This window comes from Lissotriton vulgaris, chromosome 7, assembly GCF_964263255.1.
Source record: "Lissotriton vulgaris chromosome 7, aLisVul1.2, whole genome shotgun sequence".
NCBI lineage: Eukaryota > Metazoa > Chordata > Amphibia > Caudata > Salamandridae > Lissotriton > Lissotriton vulgaris.
In genome coordinates this window covers 459,161,963-459,187,929 of record NC_141695.1, presented here as the reverse complement: position 1 = coordinate 459,187,929, position 25,967 = coordinate 459,161,963, and the positions used below count along the sequence as shown (strand labels likewise).

The 25,967-nt window shown below is 45.0% G+C and overlaps 1 protein-coding gene across 2 annotated transcripts in view; it reads right to left on the bottom strand.

The window, feature by feature from the left end:
* LOC147701861 (uncharacterized) overlaps positions 1-25,967 on the bottom strand; it is a 750,024-nt gene that overhangs the window by 454,666 nt on the left and 269,391 nt on the right. For both annotated transcript variants that reach the window (XM_086930494.1, XM_086930495.1), the window contains exon 12: positions 24,187-24,285. In XM_086930494.1, coding sequence (XP_086786620.1) covers positions 24,187-24,285 — 99 coding nt within the window. The remainder of the gene's footprint in view (positions 1-24,186; positions 24,286-25,967) is intronic.

Here is a 25,967-nt window from a genome sequence, read left to right as displayed (position 1 = left end):
AGATGAGGCAGTGTCTGATTCACTTGCTTATGCTTGCACTTAGACATGGACTTCGAGCACAAATTTCAGTGGTATCGGGACGTCTCAAGGGCCAGGACCGTGACTGTACCCAAGACTTATGACCTATGCATAGGCAGCAACTTATGCTCGGCGACATACAGCTTTGCCTCCCAGTTTCGGATCGCCTTCAGATGCAAGAGGGTGCACTTATGACATGACACAGCTGCTTCCCGAACCCAGACATCAGACACACATTTTGTAGGTCTGTGACAGATATCAGCTTCCTGGAGTCACAGCATAGTTTGAAAACTGTCATTTTGGGCGGGGACATTGTTCCCTAGCACACTAATTAAATAATTTTGGACCTCTTTGGAAAACTGACTAAATTGGGTCTGGGCCACATCCACGTCAGAAGGCATTTAAAGAAAGAACTGTGGTCGGCACGCAGATGTGGCACTTATAGGCGGCTCTGCTTAGTCACGGTTAGTATTGTGTGAAGTCAGCTCGGAGCCACATGGCGCCACCTAGCTAAGTGCAGGAGCATTGGTATGGAAAGGTTTTCTTGTTCAAGTATTTTATGGTGAGGAGTCTGAGTTTAGAAGTATCAGAAATAAAAAGCAGACTGCAACATTGAAGAACAGTGAAGCCCATTATAATGGTGTTACCTATATATCGAATTACTTGTATTACATATTCCAACCATCCCTTCACATGGAGTAGAAGGTCAAGGGCATCTTCCAAATGAGTCTTTCTTCTTTGTTGCTGTTTGGGCAAGCTAGGTCTTTTCAACAGAACCCCTAAACTTCCACCCTTCTACCCCTCTCCACTAGATTCTGGGTGAACACCAGACATTACACCTTTTCCGGTTTAATGCCTTCAATGGGTTGCTGTTCTACTGCTTTTTTGTCTTTCCTGGGGGAAAATCATATAATACTCTTTAGTGGTTTAACAAAGACTCCAATGGGTTGCTTCTGGGCAGAACTCAATGTAATTCTCCATGGCGGTTTATACAGTGCTGTCAGTGGCATATCATCATATGGCTTTCGTGTGCAACACGGGTGGAGAATAAAGAAGCTTTGACCATGGTTTTTGAGGTACATGTTTCTTTAAAAGTGTCTTTGTTCGCTTCCAGTGTTGCACGACAGGCCCATCTTGAAGTTTCTGCTGTGGGCTGATTCCTCATCGTGTATTTCAGTGTTTCTTATTCAGTCTGCATACCTCCAGTCCTGCCCTTGATTGTGCATAGATTTCTTGTCTTGCTTTTTCAGTTTTCCTTGATCTACACAGAGTTCCAGTGCTTGTTTCTTACTCAGGCCCTGCATCTTCTTGAGTTTCTCTTATTCCATCCCCTTTGCTCTTGCGTGCTTAGGCTAAAAACCTTTTTTTAAATATATATTTATTACATTTTGCCAACATTTTTGGAAAACTGTAGTTTGAGTTATTGGAGTAGCCTTATATCTCCTTCTCTACACATGTACAAATATAGCTCCATATGTTCAGTAAGCATAGCCTTCGCCTATTCCATATCAGCATCCCATTTCCCTGGAAGACTAGGAACAGTTTGCCCCCTTTCTTATCAATCAGATGTAGTGCTACGAATGTCCTTAGTCAAATCTCTAGTCATCGCAGGTATCTATCAATTATCACCACTGGTACGCATAGGTTGACTGAGCTAACCAGCTCCAGTCCAGTTATAGTTTATCCGGTCCATCACCTCCTTTCAGAAATCTGGCAAGCTGGGGCACGCCCAGGTAATGTGTAATGCCCATTTGAAATACCAAGGGCTTGCCACATTTTCTGAAATCATGTGCATAATTTTTTTCTTTTGACACTCAGCAAATCTTTGACTGACGTATGGCTTCATGATTCTCATTCATAACAATTTTGTCCATAATGCATCTAAATAATTAGGCGGGATAAAGCACTTATATAGGTCGACGACCCCTAAGTGACATAAATGTACCATAAATGGAGTGACTTGTTACCGATATGTTAAAACTACAGCATGGATTTTATGGCTTGCTCAAAGTTGTAATTGTTGTTGCTTGCTGTTCCCACTTGATGCAGTCCGTTACCACTCTTCTCATTCAATCTACCAGATCATTTGTTTGGGGGTGATCAATAGAACTTTCGAGATGCTTAAACCCTGCTACCTTAAACATTTTCCACAGTAACAAATTGCACCCCATTGCCATCTTAGAACCCTTCTCAAGAGAAAATGTCTCCCAAAAATAACAGCATTAAATGCTGTGGGAGTAAAAAGAAACCTACATCTGGCCACTTACTACGGTAGTCCATAAGAACAATTGTATAGTGTTGAATGGTCCAAACATATTACTTCCTATTTTGATCCAAGGGTTGTACGGGTATTGTATGGGCTGTAACAGTGAAGCCTCTACCTTAAAACCGCTCTGCCTTGCTGCTCACTATACATTCCTTCAAAATAGCATCAATGTCTTTGACCACTGAAGGCCACCAATAATGGGACCTAGCTCTCCTTTATGTCATGTTGGACCACAAATGCCCCTCATGGGCCATATTTATCAGCTTAGGACGAATCACCCTAGGGGGAACACACTTAACAGCCCTTATAATGACTCCATCTTATATAGAAAGCTCATCTGCAATCTTGCAATAGGGGTTTAATTCCAGACACACAAATCTTTCTTTACGCTGCCCATTCACTATGTACTCCACTCCTGTATTTGCCTCATCATGGCATCCTCTCCACAACCAGTTTTCCAATATGTTTCAGCAGAACAAGCTTAATTAGCAGACATATCCACCAAAGCAATTTTCATTGTAGTCTTTAGCATCTGCCTCTTCTTGGTCACAAACCAGCAGCCAGGAGAACAAGTCTACAGTTACATTGTCCCTACGGAATGTGGTAATATCAAAATTGTACTGTAACACTTTTGTGGTGAGCAGAGCTATTTGGGCGGAGTATAGTTGGCTCTTTCACCTCTGAAGATGTACACAAGAGGCTTGTGGTCTGTCTCAAGTTCAAACTTCTAACTCCATATATATGAGCTGAACTTTTCAATGGCCTAGTAACAGGCTAATAACACTTTTTTATTACTGTATAGTTTAGTTCCAGCTTAGGTACACTGGTCACATAGCTTATGGTAACTAAACAATGCATCGTATTCTGAGCTAATACTGCCCCTAGCATATTTTTGCTAGCATCCACAGTAATGGTAGAAGAGAATTCTGGATCATACGGATGCAAATCTCTAGCACTCCTCATATCAGATTTAACCACTTCAAAAGTCTCTTGAAAGTTCTCAACCCACACAAACTGTAAACTCGTTTTAAGCATATTCGTACGATTTTACATTTCAGATATATATCCAGGGATGAGTTGAGTACAACTCACATGGCCCAATAAAGCGGCATAACTCATCTCTGTTCTTTGGTTATTCTAATATCTGAAAAACCCATCAAAGTATCCTGTCATGATCATCTAATCATTTGGCATGTATCAGATCACCATCACGAAACACTACCCCCCCCCACCCCCCCCCCAATGCTTCCTAACAACTGATGCATGATGCGTTGACAGAGGCCACCGAGGACAGTCCAAACGGCATGCAATAGAACTGGTATGTACCAAATTGTAAATTGAATGCTGTGTAATGCCTGTAAGATTCCTCCAAACCACCTGATGATAGGTCGAGGCTAAATAGATTTAAAAAAAACATTAAGCCTCACCCAGGTCTCCTAATAGATAGTTGACCTTAGGTAACGTATGGGAGATCACCCATATTTTCTTGTTAAGTCTGTGCAAACATGCATGTCCCCATTACATTTTCTAGACACCACTAAAGGGGATAACCACAAACTTGATTCAGCAGGTCTTATCACCCCTTTACTTCTGTCAACTTAATGCCACCAAACGGCGCAAGAAAACATCTTGAACCTCCAGGCACATTTAAGCCAATCAATCCAGGCAATGCGCCTGGTAGGCCACTCCTGGGGTGGTTGGTCCATCGTAGGGTGGGACAAGTTCCTTGGCCACACTTTCTGGATGGTCTGCAGATCTATCTAGCTCATCGGATGAGGAATCCTCCTTCTTGGGCAATGTGCCATACCCCTGGACAAGGATGCAGGCGACTCACTGTCAGAGGCTTCTCCCACACTCCCAGTCTACAGCGCTGCAGTCAGTAAACCTCGGTCCAGCCCTGGCTTTGCTGTTAAGAACAAGCCGCTTGCAGCACTCTATGGCTCGCTTTCGCCTATATTTCCAGTCAAGCACACATCTCCTCAGGATGGTCAGATATGACAGTCTTTCCCTGGGCTGTCACTTTCGGGCTTGCCAGGAATAACAGCATGTAACGTCGACCTGGCACCCGCAGTTTCTGTTTCACCTCCATATAGGATTCATGTTGAGATTGGACTTTCCTGATACAGTCAGGGTAGATTTCTGTATTATGATTTTCAAAGGAGCTCTGAGGCACTGTCCTGGCGGGCGGAAGGATTACAGTTCCCATCTCTGTAATGTAGAATTTGATCTATCAGCGTTCTTGGAGGTGGTCCTGGCAGAGGAGGAGCTGCAAGGCCTCTGTAAGCTCGTTTCAGAGCGAATAGTGTTGTTAAGCCCTCTCGGCACAACTCTGCCCATATCTAGTTTTCCAGGAAAGACCACGCATCGGAGCCCTTAGCCCGGCCCAGGAACCCCAGAAATCGCAGGTTGTTGCAGTGTAAGCAGTTCTCATTCCGCCCGGCTACTATATCCTTCAATCCAACAGGGCTTCCGGCAAACCCGGAGGGGGAGTGGCAGCCATCATTAAGCTTCCTATTAGATTTTCCATCCTCACCGTACCCTGTATCCCTCAGGTCGACTGCCTAGCACTCAGACTGGAATCCTCAGTGTCACCCCTTACTTGTGTCTTAGTCTACCGCCCTCCTCAGTCCATGCCCGATTTTCCGTCTATGTTCGGAGATCTTTTATCCCAGGTAGTCATTAATAACTCTAACATTCTAGTCCTCTGAGACTTTAACTACTTGCCCCAGGATGAGAAGGAAAGTGCCTGTTCTGCGGCCTTCTCCGACCTGCTACGCAGTCTGAACTGCTGTCAACATGTTAACACTGCCACGCATACGAAAGACCACACACTGGACCAGGTCTGGACCTCCAACCTAGAGATCTCGGCCCCCCTCATACTGCCGTGTGTATGGTCTGACCACTCCCTTATTTCCTTTTCCCTTAAAGCTCCTACCTGCCCCAGCAGGCCCCTGGAAACCAATTTCTCAGCCCGAAACTGGAATAAAGCTGATATCAGCCAATTCATCGACCTACTCAGTACCTCCCTTCCCCCTGAATCCGACTCAATAGACACTCAATCCTCAAACCTAAGCCACTGGCTTGAGTCCGCCAGCGACGTGGTTGCCCCCCTCAAACGGGTTAAAATCAGACGCCCTCATGACGCTCAGAAATGGTTCTCCGAGGACCTTAAAGTCTTCAAACTCGGACTCAGACAAGCCGAGCGCTGCTGGCGCAAAAATTATGCCCCCGAAGCTAGGCTAGAGTTCTTAACCCTACTTAAAGGGTTTAAGTCTTCCATTGCGCTAGCCAAAACCATGTACTTTTCCAACAAAATAGTGGAGTCAGCTAACAAAGTTAAAAACATCTTTTCGATCGTGGAGGAGCTATCTCACCCGACAGGGTCTCCATCAAACCCCTCCCTTCCCAGGGGCTCTGTGACTCTGTCAATCACTTCTTCGTTGAGAACTAACCCCCACGCTGACCCTCTTAACCCCCACTCTCACTCAGATTCCGCTCATTTCGGAGGCAGACTTCTCCGCCCTCCTAAGCAAAGTCACCTCAGGATCTCCTACTGACTGCTGTCCCCCCAAGATCCTACGCGAGGCCTTTACTGCCTGCCCTGACCCCCCCCGCCCGCCCCCCCCCCCCCCCTTGGCACTTCTAAACAACTCCCTCACTTTCGGCCTAGTCCCTAGTACTTTCAAGACAGCCGAGGTAGTGCCTATCTTAAAAAACCGACAGCTGATCCCACGATCATGAGCAACTTCCGCCCCATCTCCCTTCTCCCTTACCTCAGTAAAGTGCTCGAGACCCACGTCACTAACATCCTGAGCTTGTTTGTTGAGCAGTCTCACTTTCTTGACTCCCAACAGGCCGGGTTCAGACCCGCGCACTGCCCTTGACTGGGTCCGCTCGTTCCTCACCAGCCGCCAACAAGCGGTCCGGCTATCCCAGTTCTCCGTGGACAGGGTAGGGCTGACCTGCGGCGTGCCACAGGGCTCCTCTCTGTCCCCACTCCTTTTTAACTTATACCTCACTCCTCTGATCAGTTCCCTCCGAGATAACAATGTCACTGCGTTTAATTACGCGGACGACATCCAGCTAATCTTTAACATCGACTCCTCGGACCAGTCAGTCTCCGACTTTCAAGCCACCCTTTGACACATCAGCAACTGGATGGGGGCAAATCACTTGAAACTCAACCCCGACAAGACCGAATTGGTTCTTGTCGGAGGGCCTTCCAATCCTTGGAACTCCAACTTCTGGCCCGCTAGCTTGGGCCTTCCCCCCGCCCAGCTGACTCGGCCAAAAGTCTGGGGGTTATTATCAGTAAAGATCTCTCGATGAAACCCCAGATAAACGCCACTGTCTCCTCTTGCTTCTTCCAACTGCGCAAAATCCGGAAAATCGTGCATTTTCTCACCACCGAAGCTCTTACCTTGGCCCTCTTGGCGTTAGTCGTCTCCAGAATTGACTGCGCCAACTCCTTGTACGTAGGCATCCCTGACTACCAACACAAACGTTTGCAGCTTGTTCAGAACCAGGCGGCTCGCCTCATCTTCCATCAACCGAGGCACCACCACATCCGCCCTATGCTAAAATCCCTGCACTGGCTCCCTGTTTCTGAACACTGCAAATTCAAGCTAGGCTGCCTTGTCTTTAAATCTCTGGCCGGCCTAGGTCCTACGTTCATCTCTTCCCTCATTCATCCTTATGTCCCCTCCCGCAATCTGCGCTCGGCTCACCTGGCTCTTCTCAAAGTCCCCAGAGTCAAGTGTAAGAAATGGGGAGGCTTAAGATTCTCGTTTCTAGCTCCATCTCTCTGGAACGCCCTCCCCTTAGACATAAGGTCGGCTTCACTCTACACCTACTTCAGATCCCTCCTTAAGACTCACCTATTTCGCTCTGCGTACAATTAAAATTAAAAATATCCTCCTCTTTCCCGGTCCCTCTTACTCCTCTTCGTCTTCACCCATGCCTCTGCCTTTTTCTCCCTCGCACCGCCCAGGAAGCTGCCTACTGTCCTTTTGCTTCAGTGCCAAGAAACTGTATACTGTATGCTGCGCTTTATAAATGCCTTTCACATCACATCACATCACATCTGTGTTCTCTGCTCCGTCTTTCAGGATTCTTGCCTCAATGGTGAGCTTTGCCATTTGGGTTTTTTAACTCCGACAGCTCGCTCCACTGCCTGGACTTTAGCTCACATCTTGTGTAGGTCCATCCGCAACAAGAGGGCAGCTATAGAGTGGCTCAATTTTCTTTTCGAGGACAGTGCGTGACCCATGAATCGCAACCAGGAGCTCCACTCTGGAGGGCTCCTCATTGCACACCTCTTGCCCAGGCACTCTCTGGGCGACTTGGAGAGCGGATGTATATTGATAAATGGAGTTACTGTGGGCATGAGTGGGCGCTTTGTCCTTGCCCAACCTGCAGATCAAATGCTCCCCTCCAGGCCCGCAGCTGTGCTGATCAAAGGGGCAACAAAATCTTAAAGAATTGGGGGGACCTCAGAGCCCAGAGAGGCACCATTTCTCCACCACAATATAGCAGGCCGTAGGGGAGGTGGGAGCTCTGTCGCCAACAGTCAGTCAATTCCGTGTAACAGGTTTGTCTTTGTACTTCTTGTGTTCTCCGGAGCAGCTGGACCCCTACACTCCTAGCACCAGTAAGGAAAGTGAATGCTTACTGCTCCCGCCTAAGCTTAAAGGGCTGCACCCACAGGCTAGGCCATGGGAGTCTCCTGCAGCCTGTCCCTGCTTGGGCCCTCCAATTCACAAGGAGAGGGCAGCAGCTGCAGTCCAGCTAGAGGCCGCATATCACGTGCCGCCACCCTCACCTCTCAAGTCCAGCATTGCATCTGCTACTTTACTCATGGGCCACCTCATTGCTGTGGGAAGCAGCAGGTGTTCAAAACTGTTAGGCTGCCCCCACCATGGTCTCTCGAAGTCCGATGTCTGTCCCTGGACTGACCTTATTGTAATCACTGCACAGCGCCACCCATGCGACAGTACCTCTCCCCATATGTGGGGCAGGTGTGGCAGTCTCATAGTCATTGCCGCTGCGGCCATCTGCAGTCTTTTACTCCAGGCCATATTTCATACGCTATCTCTGCAGACCCCGTTCCAGCAAGTTGGGGGCAGTGCAGTCAAACGGGTGCTGCCTCAACAGCCTCCAGAAGGGCCTGCGCTCTGAAGATCATGCGAACAGCTGCTTCACAAATATGGCTACCAGAGAAGCCCTCGTCAAAACCTCATCTGCAGCTCTGATGTCAGGCCACAGGCACTACTAAATAAGTCTTGAGTAGGCACCGCCAATATCACTGCAATAGGCACTTGTGCGTGTCAAGGATCAGGTAGGATGACTCCGGGGCAGTCTGTTCTCCAAGGAATTACTTTCGTCAGCCATCCTAGGGTATTTGCTTCAGCTTTCACCCACCTCCACTTTCCCTGGCTTCCTCAAATATAAGACACCTGGCCTTGCCACCCAGTTCACTGAAGCCTTTCTTGAACGAACTGTAGGCCTCAGCCTGAAACTTGCATATTTTTCCATCCCGGGTCACCTAAACCTACACTTAAAAAAGAAGAATGATTGCACTGTTAAAAACTTTACTGCAGATTTAGAAGCCATTCAGCTCACTCTTCAGCTGGAAACACAAACTCACATTCATTGTCATCTATTAAGCCCCATTTGCTCCAATCCACAGGAACTAACAGTTGAAACTCCGACTGAAACCTGAAACCAGATCACAAGTTAATACCTTTTCAACTCACCAAACCTACTGTTGAAATGGCCAAACTGTATACAGTCAACACATGGCATAACTGGGCCAAGTTCAACCAAAGAGATTGGAAAACTGCTAGAAAGCTCTCATCCCAAATTGACGGGAGATCTCGAAAAACAGATTACTCCTTTGTAAACTAGCTCCACAATGTTGCCAGCGCAGTCAAGGAAGTCCCCTCGAGCAGGAGGTTCCTCCCCAAACTCCTGGAATTCAAGAAAGAAACCAAAAGACTAGAAAGAGACTTTAGAAAAAAATATGAACAATCCAAGTCAAGAAGGAAAATGCTACTTACCAGTATGCATCTGTTCTTGGCATGTAGGGCTGCAGAACGACACACTGTTGCATTAGATCAGCATCTGGTGGTGGGCCCGGATGATTACACTTTGTTGTTGTCTTGGAAGAGTCTTTGTCTGCTAGGCGACTCTCCCTTAGACCGTAGTGCGCATGGGCATCGACTCCATCCTCAGATTGTTTTTCGACATTGGGCAAATGATGGAGTTATATCAGTACAAATAAGGATGACCATGTATTGTGTATCTAAATAAGATAGTACTGGAACAGATACAGATAGCTGAGGAGGCGGGTGGGCGTGTGTGGCTCTGCAGCCCTACATGCCAAGAACAGATGCATACTGGTAAGTAGCATTTTCCAATCGAGGCATATGGGCTGCAGACCACAGACTGTTGCAGTAGTTTGAAATAATGTTTTTAGTACAGCCTGGCCCACACTTGCTTGTTGTTTTGCCTGCACATCTACACAGTAGTGTTTTGTAAATGTGTGCGTAATAGACCATGTAGCTGCTTTACAGATATAATCTAATGGTATGTTTCCTAAGAATGCCATAGATGCTCCTAACTTACGGGTAGAATGAGCCCTAGGAGGAATGGATAGAGTGCGTTTTGCTTTTTTGGTAACAAATGTGAATACACTTAACAATAAATCTAGCAATTCCTGATTTAGAAATAGGATTGCCTTTATGTGGGGGTGAAAAGGATACAAACAGTTGTTTAGTCTTACGAAAAGGTTTTGTCTTATCGATGAAGTATAGAATTGCTCTTTTTACATCTAGTGTATGTAGAGCTCTTTCTGCAACCGTTTGCGGTTGTGGAAAAAATACTGGCAACTCAATTGATTGGTTGAGATGGCAGAAACTTTGGATTTGTTTTGAGAACCACTTTATTATGATGAAGTTGTATACATAGTTCTTGAATTGTTAATGCCTGGATCTCACTCACTCTTCTTAGTGACGTAACTGCTACTAAAAAAGCAACTTTACATGTAAGAAACTGTAACTCACACTTATGCAATGGTTCAAATGGTGGACCCATAAGTCTTGTGAGAACAATATTTAAATTCCATACTGGAGAAGGTGGTATTCTGGGAGGAATTATTATTTTAAGCCCTTCCATAAACGCTTTGATTGCAGGTACTCTAAACAATGACAAATGTTGCCTGTTTTGGAGATATGCTGCTATAGCAGCAAGATGTAATCTGATTGAGGAGTACGCTAAATTAGATCTTTGTAGATGTAAGAAATAGCATATGATGTTTTGTACAGAAACATCTAAGGGGTTAATGTTATTTGTGCAATAGACAACAATTCTTTTCCATTTTGCTGCATAGCATGCTCTAGTGGTAGGACGTCTTGCCTCCTTAATGACATCCATGCAATCAGGAGGTAGATTCAGATATCCAAACTCTAAGACCTCAGGAACAAGATCGCTAGATTGAGCTGCATTGGGTCTGGATGCATAATCTCTCCATGGTTCTGTGTTAGCAGATGTGGGGAGAGTTTTAGTTTGTGATGTGGTGCTACAGAGAGCTGTAGTAGTTTTGTGTACCATGGTTGTCTCGCCCACGTTGGTGCTATGAGAATCAATGTGAGAGAATGTTGCCGTAGTTTGCGTACCACTAATGGAATTAGTCGGAGAGGTGGAAAAGCGTACGCAAATTTGTTTGACCTGTTCATCCATACCGCATTGCCTTTGGATAATGGGTGTGGGTATCTGGCGGCGAAGCTTGGGCATTTGGAGTTGTGGTGTGTGGCAAACAGATCCATCTCTGTTATTTCTTGTCGAGCCTGATTCCACTGACCTGACAAGCATTCTTGTATGGGGTGCATTTGTAGTCTTGCGTATTGTATTATAAAAAATGCAAGATGCCATCATTCCTATTAGTTGCATGAACACTCGAGCTTTTAGTGAAGGTTGTGGCTGTAATTTTTGATGAGTCTGCATAGCTTGTATTCTTACTAAGTTGGGTTACGCTATTGCCTTGGAAGTATCTATTGTGGCACCTAGATACTGCTAATATAGGGACGGTTGTAGATCTGACTTCTTTTGATTCACTGTAAACCCCAACTTGTGCAGCAGGCAGATTGTCTGATGCGTGTGCTGTACACATTGGTTGTATGACTTGGATTTTATTAACCAGTCGTCGAGATATGGGAATACATGAATGTTGTCCCTTCTTAAGTGTGCTGCTACTACTGCTATGCAGGAAAAAGGGGAAAGGCTTGGGTCCTGTCCCTGGCCGGCCTGGACCACTCTTATAGAATAAACAAACAAAGGAGCCGGACAGTGTTACTTTTTAGAAACAAACGCACACCTAGTATAATGAATTGCTAGGCTGAAAAACCATTTGTGTTTAGTCACTTATTTTTTATGAAAGATTATAAACCAAGTTTTTTAGCATCAAAGGATACACCACCACATTTACAGAGGTTCACAAATGCATTGAATAAACCATACATAATACATTCAATCAAATGATACACATATAAACAATTGTGATAACAATGAATATAGACAACTGTGCAAGGCCTCAACAAATTACGTCATTGAGGCCCCAATCCTGAATCAAAATTGAACAAGTGGACTGGCAAGATGAAGAACTAGCCTACTTGTTTCACCCACCACAGAATACACAGTGAATTTGTCACATGGTGCGAAAAATAGGAAGACACAAACTATACAACAGTGTAGAAATGTGTAAGTTCTATTCCTATTACGCCCTAGTGATTTGGTATCTTGGTGGAGCTGGACGCCGACGCGTTTCGAACCCAATGAACGATTTACGGGTTCTCCTAAGGACAAGGATTGGAGGGGTCGTTGTCACTGTGAATTAAGTTAAAAAACGGTATCAATGACGAGCTAACTGACAACTCACTGAGACTCAAACATCGTAAAAAAACGTATAAGTACCTTATACTTGGAGTGTCAGGATACTCCCTGTGAATAAGATGGTATAAACCTCAGTTATTATTGGTTTTGTAATAATCCCTATGAGCCACCGTGTTAGATTAGTGAATTTTAGCACATACCTCGAGGTGGTAAACACTGGGAAGTGGTTGGGGCGCCGGTGCACCTGAGATGGTTTTTTTATTTTGGAGCGCCTACAAGAAGCACAAGCACTTCTTAGTATAGTCCTGAATATTGAAAAGCAATATAAAGATATAAAGAAATATATAAAATCCTACCTTCGTGTGTAGGCGTGTAGATTTATTTGTGCGCGAACGCAAGCGGCAGCCGCCGCAGGAGTTCGACAACTGCAGAGACAGAGAATGGGCGTTTTAGAAAGGATCTAGTAAAGCGCTCGCTCGGCAAAATACTAATATTTGTATTGCGGGACTTACTTCAGAGACGATGGATTGAAGCTCTGCAACCGGCACCCAAGCGGTAGTGAAAAGACAAGTCGAAGCTTGGGGGGGCGTGTCCAATTGTATTTAACACGGACGGAGTCCCGGTGCTTATTGGGATATGTAGTTCTAAATTGCGTCATAGCGCAATGTCCATTGCTGGATTGGAAGAGGGGCTCAAGAAGGGGGCTCACAGTTGGAAACCTAGGTCATTAGAGTGTCAAAGGCACATATACGTATAAAAATATATTGGCAATAGATAGTTTAGCGGACACATGAGCAGCAGCAAGCGAAGACAGGCAATCGCCGCGGACAAGATATCTACAGGTTACTGAATTCGTTAAGATCATTGAGTCCAAACATGGCAGTATTAAATCTCAAAATGAGGCATGCCTCTTTCTGGGCAAGGCGTACATCAGGGTCCCCTCCCGCTCCTGGAGTGTTCTTAATGTTTGCTAAGATTGTCCATTTTAGATCATTGGGCGAGTGTGCCTTTTGCAAAAAATGGGATACCAAGGGTGCTGTCAAGACTTTGTTGTTAATCCGGGATCTGTGCTGGATAATGCGTTGGCGCACTTCTTGAGTTGTTTTGCCTATGTAGACTTTTCCACATGGGCACGTGATGGCATAAACTGCGTATTTGGTCTTGCAATTTGTGAAGTTGTCATGTCGCCAATGTTTTTGACCATCCGTAAAGAGAGTTCCTTCTGTTGTCAAGTTGCACACAGAACATGTCCCACACTTGTGATGACCCTTTACCGGGCCCATGTTGAAGAGGGTTCCCTGTGTTTCTCTTTTGGTGGTACCTCGTGTAGATGAGATCTGCTGTCCAATACTTCTGTTTTTTTTTAGTGCGAACAGCGGTTTACCAATATCAGGTAGGATTTCTTCCACCAGATGCCAGTTACTCTGGATGATTTTCTGTACCGGGTTGGTGTGAGGTCCAAAGGTAGAGACACAGACCATCCGTTCCACCTTAGGTTTTTCTCGCTTTTGTAATAGATGTTCCCGAGGTGTCCACCTCGCCCTCTTCATGGATTGTTTCAAGAGTTTGGCTGGATAGCCTCGCGCCTTCAATTTGTTGGTCAGTGCTTCTCCGTGGGTGATGAAATCTTCTGTTCTCGAGCAGTTCCGTCTCACCCTAAGGTATTGACCGTAGGGGAGATTGTTCTTTAGGCTTTTGGGGTGGAAACTTGCATAATGTAGAGCATTGTTCTTGTCAGTTTTATTCTGGAAGAGTATGGACTTCAGGCCTTCTGGTGTCGATTTGATCTCCACATCTAAGAATGGCATGGTTCTGCAGTCATATGCCAGACTGAATTTTATATCTGGACTGCGGTTGTTCAACCATTCATGGAAATCTTCAAGAGACTGTGGTGTACCATTCCAGATACACCACACATCATCAATGTACCTAAGCCACTGCCCAATGTGGGCTCTGTACGGGTTGTTATTATAAACATACTTCTCTTCATATTGGGCCATGTAGAGTATAGCCATTTACGGGGCGAAGGGACACCCCATCACCGACCCCTTTATCTGCAAAAACATTTCATCCTCGAATACAAAGAAGTTCTTCTTCAGGGCGAGGGATGCCAGATTCACAATCAACTCAGTCGGCACTCTATGGGGGCGAGGTCTGGAGTAGAGATACATTTCAATAACGTCCACTCCATCCTGCTGCGGAATTTGGGTGTAAAGGGACGATACGTCCATCGTCACTAGGAGCTGGGTACTTGGATCAAATTCTACTCCCTCAACCTTGGTTAAAACATCCATGGTGTCCCGGAGGAATGAAGGGACTTTGATGGTAAATTCCTTCAAAAAGACGTCCACAAACTTCGAGATTGGCTCCAGCACCGAGTCACAGCCCGACACTATCGGGCGACCCGGTGGTACACTTGGATCTTTGTGTACTTTTGGGAGAAAGTACAAATGTGGGGTGCGCGGAAAGCGCTTCACGAGAAATTCTGCTTCTTTAGGGCCAATGATCCCATTTTCTCTAGCGTCTTTCACCGTCCGTGAAATTTCATGGGTGATCTCAGCTGTAGGGTCTTGTGTGATAGGACGGTACCAGTTGGTATTATACACATGTTTCCTTCCTTTGGCTTTGTAAAGATCTTTGGACCAGAGGACCACCGCCCCTCCTTTGTCCGCCGGTCTGATGACAGCTTCTTGCTGATTCTTTAAGGAATCGATGGCTTGTCTCTGATCTTTTGAGAGATTTGTTGGTATAAATCTTCTCTTCTTCTCCAACCCATTGAGTGAAGATAACACCTTTTGCTCAAAAGTGATAATATTCCTCGCCATGTTGTTGCTCGGTGGACAGAAGGGGGATTTATTTCTGAGACCAGACAAGAACAATGCTCTACATTATGCAAGTTTCCACCCCAAAAGCCTAAAGAACAATCTCCCCTACGGTCAATACCTTAGGGTGAGACGGAACTGCTCGAGAACAGAAGATTTCATCACCCACGGAGAAGCACTGACCAACAAATTGAAGGCGCGAGACACCTCGGGAACATCTATTACAAAAGCGAGAAAAACCTAAGGTGGAACGGATGGTCTGTGTCTCTACCTTTGGACCTCACACCAACCCGGTACAGAAAATCATCCGGAGTAACTGGCATCTGGTGGAAGAAATCCTACCTGATATTGGTAAACCGCTGTTCGCACTCAAAAAAACAGAAGTATTGGACAGCAGATCTCATCTACACGAGGTACCACTAAAAGAGAAATACAGGGAACCCTCTTCAACATGGGCCCGGTAAAGGGTCATCACAAGTGTGGGACATGTTCTGTGTGCAACTTGACAACAGAAGGAACTCTCTTTACGGATGGTCAAAAACATTGGCGACATGACAACTTCACAAATTGCAAGACCAAATACGCAGTTTATGCCATCACATGCTGTGGAAAAGTCTACATAGGCAAAACAACTCAAGAAGTGCGCCAACGCATTATCCAGCACAGATCCCGGATTAACAACAAAGTCTTGACAGCACCCTTGGTATCCCATTTTTTGCAAAATGCACTCGCCCAATGATCTAAAATGGACAATCTTAGCAAACATTAAGAACACTCCAGGAGCGGGAGGGGACCCTGATGTACGCCTTGCCCAGAAAGAGGCATACCTCATTTTGAGATTTAATACTGCCATGTTTGGACTCAATGATCTTAACAAATTCAGTAACCTGTAAATATCTTGTCCGCGGCGATTGTCTGTCTTCGCTTGCTGCTGCTCATGTGTCCGCTAAACTATCTATTGCCGATATATTTTTATACGTATATGTGCCTTTGACACTCTAATGACCTAGGTCTCCAACTGTGAACCCCTTCTTGAGCCCCTCTTCCAATCCAGCAATGGACATTGCGCTATGACGCAATTTAGAACTACATATCCCAATATGCACCGGGACTCCGTCCGTGTTAAATACAATTGGACACGCCCCCCCAAGCTTCGACTTGTCTTTTCACTACCGCTTGGGTGCCGGTTGCAGAGCTTCAATCCATCGTCTCTGAAGTAAGTCCCGCAATACAAATTTTAGTATTTTGCCGAGCGAGCGCTATACTAGATCCTTTCTAAAACGCCCATTCTCTGTCTCTGCAGTTGTCGAACTCCTGCGGCGGCTGCCGCTTGCGTTCGCGCACAAATAAATCTACACGCCTACACACGAAGGTAGGATTTTATATATTTCTTTATATCTTTATATTGCGTTTCAATATTCAGGACTATACTAAGAAGTGCTTGTGCTTCTTGTAGGCGCTCCAAAATAAAAAAACCATCTCAGGTGCACCGGCGCCCCAACCACTTCCCAGTGTTTACCACCTCGAGGTATGTGCTAAAATTCACTAATCTAACACGGTGGCTCATAGGGATTATTACAAAACCGATAATAACTGAGGTTTATACCATCTTATTCACAGGGAGTATCCTGACACTCCAAGTATAAGGTACTTATACGTTTTTTTACGATGTTTGAGTCTCAGTGAGTTGTCAGTTAGCTCGTCATTGATACCGTTTTTTAACTTAATTCACAGTGACAACGACCCCTCCAATCCTTGTCCTGAGGAGAACCCGTAAATCGTTGATTGGGTTTGAAACGCGTCGGCGTCCAGCTCCACCAAGATACCAAATCACTAGGGCGTAATAGGAATAGAACTTACACATTTCTACACTGTTGTATAGTTTATGTGTCTTCCTATTTTTCGCACCATGTGACAAATTCACTGTGTATTCTGTGGTGGGTGAAACAAGTAGGCTAGTTCTTCATCTTGCCAGTCCACTTGTTCAATTTTGATTCAGGATTGGGGCCTCAATGACGTAATTTGTTGAGGCCTTGCACAGTTGTCTATATTTATTGTTATCACAATTGTTTATATGTGTATCATTTGATTGAATGTATTGTGTATGGTTTATTCAATGCATTTGTGAACCTCTGTAAATGTGGTGGTGTATCCTTTGATACTACTGCTAGACACTTTGTGAACACTTGAGGTGCAGTTGTTACTCCGAAGGGGAGCACCTTGAATTGGTAGTGCTGACCTTCTAATACGAACCTTGGGTACTTTCTGTGAGACTGATGAATGGGAATGTGGAAGTAGGCGTCCTTGAGGTCTAATGCAGCAAGGAAGTCGCCTTTCTCTAGTAACGGTAGGACCTGTTGTAATACAACCATATGAAAATGGTCTGAATGTATGTGCATGTTTAGGGGTCTTAGATCTAGAATTGGTCTAAGAGACCCATCTTTTTTGGGTATGAGAAAATAAAGGGAGTAAACCCCTGTGTTCTGATGTTGTTTTGGTACTGGTTCTTTTGCATTCTTTTGGTTCCAAAAAGTGCTTCCACCATCTTGTCTTAATAGTAAGAGGTGTTTCTGTGACCGGGGACGTTGTCTTGGTGGTATTGTTCGAGGATTGGAAGTGAGCTCCAGGCAATAACCTGACTGAATTATTTGTCTCACCCACCTGTCTGTAGTGATGAAGTTCCAGACAGGTAGGAACTGTTGTAATCGTCCCCCGACCGGAGTGGAATGGTCTGGGGGGATGGAAGGGAAGTCACTGTTTGGGAGTAGAGGCGCTGCGATTGTTGTTGCCTCTCCCTCTGCCCTTATTGTTGTTCCCTCTATACCCTCCTCTATAATATCCCTTACTGGGCGAGGTTTGGTTGGGCGCTTTGTAAGAAGAGGAGGTGTTATCAGTTTGGAAACCTTAAGAGGCACCCCTATATGAGGAGCGATGAAAGGAAGGTCTATGGGCTTGTGTTTGTAAAGCTCCCATTGATTTTGCCGTATCGGTATCTTTTTTCATTTTTTCCAATGCACTGTCTACATTTGGACTGAAAATATGTTGTTGGTCAAAGGGCTGGTTTAATATACTGGCTTGTACTTCTGGTTTGAACCCAGAGATTCGTAGCCATGCATGTCTGCGCAACAGTACCCCTGTATTTACTGCTCTAGATGCTGTGTCTGCAGTGTCTAGCGCGCATCTTATGGAGGTATTAGTTATAACCTTACCCTCTTGTATTAAGTCGGCAGCCCTAGCCGTATATTGTTCTGGCAGGTGTTGATTGAGTGACTCTAACGCATCATAATGAGCCCTGTCATATCTTGTTAACATAGCTTGCGTGTTAGCAATCCTCCATATATTGGCAGCTTGTGAGAGTGTGTGTTTCCCTGAAGCATCTATAAGCTTAGATTCTTTGTCAGGGGATGGAGCATTCCCTGTTGTCTGCGATTCGGCTCTCATTCTCGCATTTGACACCACCAGTGAGTCTAGTGGCAACTGTCCCTTAATATATGCTGGATCAGAGGGAGCGGCTTTGTATTTCTTTTCCAGTCTGGGATTAATTACCCTGGCCATGACTGGGTCCTTAAATATTTCTGGTGCGTGTCTTACTACTCCATTAAGTATTGGAAGTGTGGTTGTGGTTTTCTGTGACGTTAATAGTGTATCCATAAGAAAATCTTCTTCTATTGGATCTGTATGCAAATCTACTGCATGGAAAGTAGCTGCTCTATGGATGAGTTGTGTGAACCCAATGGTGTCATCTGGTGGAGATGGCCTAGACGGGTATGCCTCGTCCTGTGGTAGATCTGGTGCATTGCATTCTTCCCAGGGGTCACCTGATGGCCCAGCCATATCATCTGGGTCATTAATATCATCCATTTGATGATAACTCTCTTGTGAGTATGTATCCCCATAATCCTAATCCTGTGGTATAAGGCTAGGTGTGCTAGCTGGTGAATGTACAGGAGAAATATCTGCTGATATTTCTACTTCTGGTGAAGGAAGTCTTATAGGGGAAGTTTGAACATGCTTCTTTGGAGGAACAGGTGATTGATTTGGAACGTGCATTTTCCTCTTTTCAGGCACGGTGTACACATGTCTAGTCATTGGATGAATTCTTAGAGTTTTTTGCCTTACATCGTGTTGGAAAAGCTCTTCTATTGGTAAATCCTTTTTCGGTGCCGATTTATCTTGTTTGGAGCCGACAGGTTTAGTCTTCACAGTGTCTATTATCTTTGGAACGGGTCTTGGTTTCGGTTCCGAAGACTTTTCTTGCCTTTTCTTTGGATCAGTGCTTTTTGGATCCAAAGCTTTTGTTGCCGAGTGTTTAGACTCGTCTGCCTTTGATGCCAAAGTGTGTTTCGGTATAGAAACTACTTTTGGGTCCGCTTTTTTAGTTACCGGAGTCATTTTTGTTTCGGTAACCTTGGGAACCTCTTTCGGTGCCAAACTTGGTTTCGGAACCTCTTTTGGTGCCGAACTTGGTTTCGGTAACTCTCGGTATCGATGGATGTCTCTGTGCCGGTGTTGACTTCGGCTTAAGCACTTTCTGCTTTTCGGGATCGACGGACTGACTTGAGCCCGAGTCAACTGGAGGCTTTTTAGTACTCTTCGCTGCCGAGCCTGAAGGCGGAGCGTCAGAAGGTTTTGATCGGTGTGGGCCCGGACCCGAAGGAGGAGGTGGAACCAAAGCCTGTCCCGGTATGGGGGGGGGGGGGGGGGTGAACAGGGTCGACCCTCTTACTCACGACCTGTTGACCAGTTGGAAGAAGATAGTCATCTTCGGATCGATCCTCGGCTCCGGAAGCTGACTCCTCTGCTTCCGAGGTGACGTTTTCTTGCTGTTCTTAGACGTCTATCTCGATTGGCGCCTCATCTATGATGAGGTCTGGTGTCGACGACGATGACTGCTCCACGGCTCTTCGAGCTCGATGGTCTCTAATATTTTTCTTGGACCGGAACGAAGGGCAGGCCTCACAGTCTCGACTCTCATGCTCTGAAGACAAGCACAGGTTGCAAACCTCATGCAGATCGGTGTGGGGAAACTTGTGTCCACACTGAGGGCACTTCTTGAACGGTGTTCTTTCCATGAGCCAAAGGTCCAATGGTGCAGTTGGGCCCTACGAGCGCTGGAATGGAGAAGTGGATCCTCTCTTCGACGCGGGCGACCGGAATCAGTGTCGAAGACGATATTGATGTTGTTAGACTTATTTATGGATCCGAAAAGAGATTGGTGACAGGACCGAACAATGAAAATATCCGAGCCCGATGGCCGAAAAAAAGCAATCTGAGGATAGAGTCCATGCCCATGCGCACTACAGTCTAAGGGAGGAGTCACCTAGCAGACAGAATCTTCCAAGGCAACAAAGTGTAATCATCCAGGCCCACCACCAGATGGTGATCTAATGCAGCAGTGTGTGGTATGCAGCCCATATGCCTCAAACATATCATTATGCCATTGGGGCTGCGAGAATCAATCATTTTACAACAAAGATAAAGACTGCTTCTAATTATTCCAAAGAACTATATCAAATAGTAAACACTTATGACTATCCCCAACAACGGAAACAAGCCTATACCCTCAGAAGAACGCTGCAATTACTTGGCAAGTTTTTTCAGGGAAAAGGTAGAAAACATTATACACACTCTCTTTGTGGAGTCATGGAAACCCAGTTCATAGATAATGTAACACAGGGCAAATCGAATACGAGTGAGAAAACCACTGAGATGCTCTCCTCCCTTAAGTTAGGGTCTACTTCTGATCCAGCCCTCCACCATCCCCCGACATACCAGCAAAGTGTAGCAATATACCCCTACGGACCATAACCAACATCTTTAACTACACCCTCAACTCGGCAAGGTACAGCAGCATGGGAACACTCCATGTGAAGCCATTCTTGAAAAAGGCCCAGGCCAACCCTTTAATAAGTGAAAGCGATCGCCCTATTTCTTTTTTGCCAGGACCAGTAAAGTCCTGGAAAAATATGTGAATTCCATTTTTACCTCTTTTCTTTAAGAAAACAATATTTTACACCTCTAACAAACCAGCCTCATAAAAGGTAGTAGTACTGAAACTGCATTCCTTGCTGCTACAGAAGAGCTTAAGGCCACACCAGATTATGGAGGAACAGCTGCAGTTATCCTTCTTGACCGGAGTGCTGCTTTTGACAAGGTCTCTCACCCAATCCTTATTTTTAAGTTCAAATAAAATTTTTTATTAGGGTAAACAGAATTGTCATTACAAAAAGTAAAATGCAATACATCAGTAGCGATAGGAATAATAAGCTAGGATAACATAACACCCAATCCTTATTAACAGACTAGGACAAATAGGGATATCCAGAACCGTGCTGAAGTGGTTTGCAGCCTTCCTTCATAATAGAACCTTCCAAGTAAAGGAAGAGGATAAATACTCCAACACTCTTTCCTTGAAATGCAGAGTTCCACAGGGATCTTCCCTCTGTTCTACACGTTTCAATGCATATTTTAGTTTATTATCCTAGGTTATGAAGGAACATGGCCTCACAGCCTTTCCTATGCTGATGATACACAAATCATCTCAAGTCTTTCAAACCATGCAGAACACTCCTCTTCACTTCTAAACGATTGCCCTAAATCAAGTGGTCACCTGGATGGCAGCGAGAAGTCTCAAGCTTAACGGAAATAAAACCAAAGTACAGGTACCATACAAAATCTCTTCGCTTTAGGGAGAACTGAATTGGCATATATCTATGGGAACCAAACCCTACCTCAAGGAAGTAGTAATAAGCCTTGGTGTTAGCCTTGACCAGTAACTCACCATGGATGTTCAAGCAAAAAAAACTGGCGGACACTTGTTTTAGCCTCCTTCACTCCTTTAGAAGAGTACAGAGGTGACTGCCTAGATCCCTTCGCAGAACCATGGTTCTACTATTGTTCTTTCTTGACTGTGGTAACTCACTTTATCTAGGCAGCCCCAAATGTGTCAGACAGGCTACAGAGGATACAAAATGCGGCAGTCCACATGGCGCATAATATCCTGAAGTTCCAGTCAGTCAATGCAGCAAGAATGTCATTACATTGGCTCCCAGTACATATGAGGATACAATTTAAAGTGTTCTTCCTAGCATACAAGGCAATACACAACAAAGGTTCCAAACATATTCAAAACTTTTTAAAAAGCCATCAGCCTAAAGACATCTGTGATTTGCATCCCAGCAAAGTCTAAGTATCCCCAGTTTCAAAAAAAGCAAGAGCTGGAGGAAGGCCCTGTGCTGTTCTAGTACCCAGGCTATGGAATACCCTTCTTCTTCAAATTAGGAAAGCAGACACTGAACTTTCTTTTAGGAAACATTTAAAGACCTTCCTCTTTGAATAGGTAGGCTCCCTCACTCTCCTCCTCTGCCTAGCACTGGGAAGCCCTATGTGGGTAGCCATGTGCTTTACAAATCAATGAGTATGGAAATCAAACAATGAGAATAGAATCTTACCAAGTCATGCCCCCAAGACTGAAAAGGTACTAAATGTTATTGATGGTGCCAGTGAGGTTAGAGACTTGGTGCCTCTTGCACTGAGAGTCACTTAGCATTCTTCTTCCGTAAGGGCTGTGGAGTGTCTTTCAAGACTCTGTAAGATTAACTGCTCCTTGCCTGAATAGCAGAATGTTTCTGTTATAGCCATAATACTTTTCACACATCACAGAAACTATAATTTACGGTAGTCTGCCTATTGTTCTTTTGAGTTGTACTTTCCAATTGCCTTCCCAATGTTTATTGCATTGTGTTTGTATGGTCTTTTAATCTTTTGAGGCCAATACCCACTTTCAGTCCAGTGTCCAATCCCAGTCAAGCTGAGTCTTCAGCTTCAATCTTGTCATTCTCGGTTTCTGATACACCTTTGTATATGCTAAACCACTTACGTTTACATTTTCTTGGCCCTGCAGAGAGCCAGCGTTCCTAATTAGTAAGTCTAGTGTTGGTCTCAGCAGGGATGCTGACAGTGTACACCACAACACGTGATATTTTAAAATGACAGTACACAATATTAGAAGAGGGGAAGTGTGCAGTCCCCTAAATGCAAAATATTTACCCCCTCATATAGATTAAAACATTTTGAGACATGCAGGAAAATTATCAAATTGCCTGGATATATTTATTTTATATGATGAACACTATTATGCTTTATTGTTTGGACATCATTTCCACCCCATTAAACACTTACCCCAGCTGATGGCTAAGCTATGAGGATTGCTGGCAAACAGTCATGTGCCTCACTGTAAATGACAATGCAAAATAAAAACGTACTTCTTGGAGTGCCCCACACACTAGTAAAGTTGTTTCTGTCGTTTTACAGTTCTTCGGTTACAGAACTAGTGCCTTATCTTGTCTTATGGAAGTGTCAGCCATGCCGTAATTTGCCCAGAGAGGCACACACAGAGGATTATAAACCGCAACACCACAAAAAGTTTACGGGTGAAATTTGAGCATGTTCCTGGGCACACTATCAATGTTAAAAATGATGCACAAGTATCTACAAAATGTCATTAATAATGCAAGTGTGTCCTTTTGCTGTGTCTTTACACAGTTACTTTGTCCAGGTTTAAAACTTTCAAATATTTATCAAGGCAGTCACTGTCTCTAGCTGTGTCATTTGTTGAGTGCACCTACACTTGTTAATACAGTTTCTAATTTCAATTGTTTGTATTTTCATAAATATACCTTTCAAATCAATGCTTAAATCAATGCTGGTTATTTGAAAAATAGTACAATTTGTCCAGCTCCCCAATAAAGTTTGTGCGAGTCAGAGGAGTCTGAGTACATTGAATTCCCCAAGATGCATACCCGTTTGGGATCGTAAAGTGGGGATACATAGTCACCCAACAAACATAAATAGGTGCAAGTCTTTCAGCAGGCCAGGTCCCATCCTTAGACTTACTATGTCTCTAAGCTTGACCAGGAAAATGTTCCCTTTGCCACCTCTGTGGCAGTAAATAATCAGGTTTCTTTACCCAAACCTTAAAAGAGGTGACTTTGAGGATATAGTCTCAATATCCACTTGAAGATTTTGCCAGAAAACGGGGTTTGGGTTTATGAGGATAGCAATGGGATTCCTACTAGAACCTCTTCTGCCCGCTCTGTAGTGGGAGAGAGGCACAATTGATAAACCTTCCTATTAGTTCTGTCAAACAGATTGACTTTGGTATGTTAAATATCCTTTTCTTATTTCACTTACCTGCATTAATGGAACATCCGAATGTATTTCTGAAAAGTCTTGAGACATTTCTGCATCACTCTCCTCCTTCTTGACCACTGGAATTTTAGAATCATTGCACTGATGGAAAATTAAATGGATTTACAATCATATCTCAACCACACTTGGTAATGCTATACCTAGTGGTTTTTCTAAGCCTGGTTTAAAACAAGATAATATTAACAGCAAGGTACTTTTGCATTATAATTAAATTCACACAGTAAAGAACCCTTCTCGCAATGTAACACATACAATGAAATGCTAGGCTTAGCTATGAAACACGTCACTCTACAGTACATACATCTATGACAAAGTGGCAGGACCACATGCTATTCGCAACCTGTTCTATGAATACTGACTCCCCGTCACCATCACCAGTGGCTTATACTGCTTCCAGAGGCTGGGATTACTGTACCTAGGAAGATGCAAAACCTATGAGCGTTGAGTATATTCTTAGACATCAATTAGGTTTCTTATAACACACAACTACTCACCCTTAAGGGCCTCAAGGTGCCAAGTTGGGGCGGGGGGGTCGTTATGTGGTTCAGTCGAACAGTCAGGTCTCTAGGTCCTTCCTGAATTGCAACAGTGATGGTTATTACCCGAGGTCCACAGGCAAGAATTTCCAGGTTTTTGCAGCAAGGTAGGTGAAGACTTACTTCATACCCCGTTGTCGAAGTTGCTTTTGGCGGCTGTGGCCTGGTCTGAGATGGAGAGAATCAGCTGCTAGGTGTTGTAGGAGACTATGTGGAGTCCGTGGCTTCCGAGGGTGGCTGCAAGCAGGGCCATGTAGATGTTGAAGAGGGTGTGGCTCAGGAAGGATCCCTTAGGCACTCTGGAGCTGATCTCTGTGAGTTGAACGGTGGAAGTCTGATTCTCGTTCGCTTTGTTCGGCTGGTGAAGAAGGAGTGGATCCATTCTAGGGCTTTGTCGAGGATACTGGTGTTGTGGAGTCTTGCACAGACGGTGTGGTGGGAGACTGTCTGAGGTGGCTGAGAGTTCCAGGAGGATTAGGGCAGCACTTTTGCCTTGGTAAAGGAGGGTGCGGATGTCGTCTGTAGCCATGAGGAGAGCGGTCTTAGTGCTGTGGTTGCTTCTAAAGCCCGACTGAGAAAGGTCCAGGATGTGGTTAAGTCGAACTCAGAGTTAGGCGTATATGGCTTTCTCAATGACTTTGGCAGAGAAGTGGAGCAGAAAGATGGGTTTGTAGTTCTTGAGGTCCGTCGAGTCAGCAGAGGGTTTCTTTAGCATGCTTCCAGACTTCAGGGAAGGTGGCAGACTCAATGGAACAGCTGATGGCTCAGCAGAGTTGGGGTACAATGGAGGTGTGAGCTCAGTTGAAGATGTGTTGAGGGCAGGGATCCGAGGGGGCTCCGGAATAGGTGCTTTCCATGATCCTGAGGGTGTCGTCAGATGTGAGGGTGGTCCAATTGGGCATGGTCTCCTGGAGTCATTGGGCACGCTGGTTGCTGGTGGGGTGGGTGAGTCTTGGGTTGCAAAGCTGCTGTAGATCTCCTTGTTCTTGCAGCAGAAAAAGGTGACTAGGTTGTCACAGAGGTCTTGAGAGGGGAGAATGTCAACTGTTTTTTGCCGGGTTTGACAAATTATTTGCCATGGCTAAGAGGTCTTTACAGTAGTGTGCGCTGGTGTTGATTTGTTCCTGTATGGCTACTTTCTTTGCTGCTCTGATGAGGTGGTGCTGTGCGGTTTTTAAGGCTGTGTGGTCTGCCATGATCTTGCCACTCCTCCATCTTTTCTCGAGC